We start from the raw sequence: 4,573 nt of genomic DNA, 5'->3' as shown, positions 1-4,573 counted from the left end.
AGGATGGTTGTGACTGATGAATGCTTGGAGAAGATCGCTGCTTCTTTCAAGGACTTTAAGGTTCTTGTGTTGACTTCTTGTGAAGGTTTCTCTACTGATGGTCTTGCAGCCATTGCAGTAGCTTGCAGGTTCGGTTCAAAACACACAAATAACCTCTATTCTTTATTTTGGATAATTCAGATTATTTAATAAAAATATTTAGATATTTTAGAATAATTTTGCTTAATTCCGGTATATTTTAATATTTTTTAAATATTTTAAGTATTTTTAATATTTTTAATAAAAAATTTAAATATATATATATATATATGAGTGATTTTGATTAATATTCATAGTAGCACCATATATGAAGAATATAGCCATACATGAAAAGCTGTGTCAATTTGGTACCAAACTAGACAACGATCTCTTTTTCAGTGCGTGAGAAATAATTAACATATACTCGATATCATACTATACTATATTTGTCCAATATATAGTACAGAAAAATTATTTTATAACAACAACTATCATGAAGAGCATGAAGAAAATAAAAAGGTTGAAAAAGATGAAAGGTTTGTAGAGAATACACTATACCCTAAACTTAAACTATATACCCAAACTATATACCCTAAATCCAAGCCATATACTCTAAACCGTAAACCCAAACCAAACCAAAACAATATACCCTAAACCCAAACCCTAACCCAAACCATATACCATAAACCCAAACCATATACCCAAACTATATACCCTAAATCCACACCATATACCCTACACCCTACACCCAAACCAAACCCAAACAATATACCCTAAACCCAAACCTAAACCCAAACTATATACCCAAACCATATACCCTACACCAAAACCCCAAACCCTAAACCCAAACCATATACCCAAACTATATACCCTAAACCCAAACCCTATTCCTAAACCCTATTCCTAAACCCTAAACTCAAACTCTTATCTATTACGTGACTATGCTATACATGTTATGGTATAGAATACTCAACACATCCATAAACTTTGTATGTATAAAATTCTCCAAAATTTCCTTAGAGAGAAATGATGAGTGGCGACGGTGTTGGAGAACAAAACAGTGTAACTGATCAAGTAATGAGTAAGAAGAATCAAGAGGCAGAGAAGGAGATACAAATTCCAAAAGAAAAGAAAAAGAAATGTATTGTACTATACTGTAATTTAAAATAGTATGGAACATATGACGCATGTTTGTTTTGAAAGTTTGTTTTGAAAGTTTCAAAATATATGTTTGGTTTGGAACCATGTACCCTAAACCCTAAACCCTAAACCCAAACAATATACCCTAAATCCTAAATCAAAACTTTAAACCCAAACCATATACTCAAACTATATACCCTAAACCCAAACTCTAATCCTAAAAACTAAACCCAAACTTTTATCCATTATGTGACTATGCTATACATGTTATGGTATGGAATACTCGACACACCCACAAACTTTGTATATATGAAATTTTCTAAAATTTTCTTAGAGAGAGATGATGAGTGACGACATTGTTGGAGATCAAAACAGTGTAACTGATCAAATAGTGAGTAAGAAGAATCAGGAGGCATAATAGGAAATACAAATTGCAAAAGAAAATAAAAAAAATATATCGTATTTTACTGTAATTCAAAATAGTATGGAATATATGATGTATGTTTCTTTTGACGTTTGTTTGTTTTGAAAGTTTCAAAATATGTTTGTTTTGAAAGTTTCAAAAAATATTAAGTTTAGAAAAAAATCTATGTTTTTATTATATAAAATACAAAATTCAATAATTATTTTAATAGAAATTTAAAGCAATTAGAAGTTGATGGAGAAGACATCTTTGTAAGAAGAAAAGAAAAAGAAAAAAAATTGGTTACACCTAAATGTGTGATTGCCAAGGCTAATACAGCCATTAATACACAAATATCATAGCACTTTCTTTGTTATGGGTATACAATCAATATAAATCCTACAATGGATATGAGGCCATATTTCCCTATATATATATATATATNTTTNGTTTTTCAGTTCAATTATTTTAGATATATAAATATAGGAACGGCTTGAACATTTGATGATTCGTCCAATTTCAATTCGGGTTGTTACAAGTTTCATAACTAACAACTTTTGGTTTCTTCTTGTCTGAATTTAAAAAAAAAACAGGAACCTGACAGAGCTGGAACTGCGAGAGTGCATAGTTGAAGATCTTGGAGGAGACTGGCTTAGCTACTTCCCAGAGACTTTGACTTCTCTAGTCTCTCTTGACTTCTCTTGTTTAGACTCAGAGGTTAAACTCTCAGACTTGGAGCGTCTGGTGAGCAGGTCTCCAAACCTCAAGTCTCTCAAGCTGAACCGAGCTGTGAGTCTACACGCTCTCGGGAGCTTGCTTTGTCTAGCTCCACAGCTGGTTGAGCTTGGCACAGGTTCTTTCTCAGATAAGCTGGATCAAGAAGCGGTTTCAAAGTTAGCACAAGTTTTTACAGAGTTGAAGGAGCTTAAGAGCTTGTCTGGTCTTTGGGATGTCCTCCCTGAGTATATTCCACTTCTTTACTCTGTTTGTCCTGGTCTTACCTCGTTGAACTTGAGCTATGCTACTGTCCAAATGCCTGATCTTGTCGAGCTTCTTAGTCGATGTTCCAACTTGCAGAAGCTATGGGTAAGTATCATGCATTCCTGTAATTCATTTTTTTTTCTTGGAATCTCTAAATCATATTTTAAATTATTTGATTATTTTATAATTAAATATAGTTAAAATTGATAAGTATATGAACTATATTACATAAGTTCGGGTATCTATTTGGTTTTCGGTTCTGTTTTTCTTGGTTCTAGAGATATAGATCCATTTGGAATGGTTTTCAGTTTGGTTCTTCGGTTCTGGATATTTGGTTTTTGGTTCTGTTTTTTTTGTTCTAGAGATATAAGATCGGTTCGGAATGGTTTTCAGTTTGGTTCTTCGGTTCTGGATATTTGGTTTTCAGGTTCTGTTTTTTTTCAGTTCTGTTTTTTGGTTCTAGAGATATAAGATCCGTTCGGAATGGTTTTCAGTTTGGTTCGTCGGTTCTGGATATTGGGTTTTTGGTTCTGTTTTTTTTCGGTTTTTTTTTTCTAGAGATATAAGATCGGTTCGGAATGGTTTTCCATTTGGTTCTTCGGTTCCGGATAAACATGCCATGCCTATTTACTATGTTGGTTTCTTACTACTAAATGAGATGTTTCCTCACAGGTAATGGACTTGATAGAGGACAAAGGTCTTGAAGTTGTTGCCTCGTCTTGTAAGGAGCTGCGAGAACTAAGGGTGTTTCCATCTGGAGCTGATGTCGATGAAACAAATGTAGCTTTGACTGAACAAGGTCTGGTCTATGTGTCTGAAGCCTGTCCAAATCTTGAATCTGTTCTCTACTTCTGCGCCCAGTTTACGAACGCAGCTTTGGTTACCATAGCAAAAAACCGTCCAAATCTCAAATGCTTCCGCCTCTGTGTGATAGAGCCATTTGCTTCTGATCACGAAACACATCAGCCACTCGACGAAGGATTCAAAGCGATAGTTGAGAGCTGCAAGGACCTTCAACGTCTCTCCGTCTCTGGTCTCCTCACTGACAAGGCCTTTGAACACATTGGGAGACATGGCAAGAAGCTTAAGATGCTATCAATAGCGTTTGCTGGAGACAGTGACTTGATGCTTCATCATTTGCTGTCTGGATGTGAGAGTTTAAACAAGCTAGAGATAAGGGATTGCCCTTTTGGAGACACTGCTCTGCTTGAAAACGCTGCGAAGCTAGAAACCATGCGGTCCCTTTGGATGTCGTCTTGCGGTGTTAGTTTCGGTGCTTGCAAGCTCCTGAGTGAGAAAATGCCAAAGCTAAATGTTGAAGTCATTGATGAACATTCTCCAGAGACGAGACCTGACAGCTCACCAGTTGAGAAGATATACATTTACAGAACAGTCGCAGGACCGAGAATGGACATGCCTGAGTTTGTGTGGACAAAACACAAGAATCCAGAGATTGGAGTTTCACATCTAGCCATAGAGTAAAGTTGATGTTTCAGAAGTTTCACCTTCTATTTATGTTTGTTGTCTCAACTAAAATGTTGGAATCATCAGAGCAATATAAGCATTTCAATAACTTTGTAATATGTTAAGCAAATCTCGTGTCTTTGTACTTAAGGTTTGGAATAAAAATTTCTCAATAAGATATATATTCATCAGTTTATGAAAAGAACACAACAAACACCAATGCGCTGATACCTACCTACCTGCAAAGCCGATTCAAAAACTACAAATGTTTTACCTCAAAACATGAAAGCAAGGTTGTCTTGAACATGAGGTTCTGGTTCGATCGTTATCGCACCAAATCTGAGTCTCATAAGGAACACTAGATAGTTATCTTCAACACAATAAACATAGTAAGTCATTAATTATATATCCTCAACTTTCTTCTAATCACCGTTACATACTACATAATACACATGGCACATGCTACATGCACACACTGTAGCAATCATATGATCATCCTAAAACTAACGTTCTTCCTAATCCTTCTTAATGAGTTTCTTACTGATAAAAGCAGGGTTGTAGTGACTG

General features: G+C 35.2%; 1 protein-coding gene across 1 annotated transcript; it reads left to right on the top strand.

The window, feature by feature from the left end:
* Positions 1 to 3: 3 nt before the first annotated feature.
* LOC130507472 (GRR1-like protein 1) lies at positions 4 to 4,197 on the top strand. The gene is made up of 3 exons (XM_057002181.1): positions 4 to 128; positions 2,155 to 2,647; positions 3,215 to 4,197. The coding sequence occupies exons 1-3, from the start codon at positions 4 to 6 to the stop codon at positions 4,022 to 4,024; spliced, it is 1,428 nt and encodes a 475-aa protein (XP_056858161.1). The 3' UTR covers positions 4,025 to 4,197.
* Positions 4,198 to 4,573: the final 376 nt, after the last annotated feature.

Source organism: Raphanus sativus, unplaced genomic scaffold, assembly GCF_000801105.2.
Source record: "Raphanus sativus cultivar WK10039 unplaced genomic scaffold, ASM80110v3 Scaffold4575, whole genome shotgun sequence".
NCBI classification, from domain to species: Eukaryota; Viridiplantae; Streptophyta; class Magnoliopsida; order Brassicales; family Brassicaceae; genus Raphanus; species Raphanus sativus.
The sequence above is the reverse complement of the archived record's forward strand: the minus strand, read 5'-3'. Positions and strand labels throughout refer to the sequence as shown.

Excerpts from the sequence above, each read along its gene's own strand:
- LOC130507472 (XM_057002181.1), top strand. The coding sequence starts at position 4 with ATGGTTGTGACTGATGAATGCTTGGAGAAGATCGCTGCTTCTTTCAAG. Across the intron at positions 129-2,154 it reads GCCATTGCAGTAGCTTGCAG|GAACCTGACAGAGCTGGAAC; the intron begins GTTCGGTTCAAA and ends AAAAAAAAACAG. Across the intron at positions 2,648-3,214 it reads CCAACTTGCAGAAGCTATGG|GTAATGGACTTGATAGAGGA; the intron begins GTAAGTATCATG and ends GTTTCCTCACAG.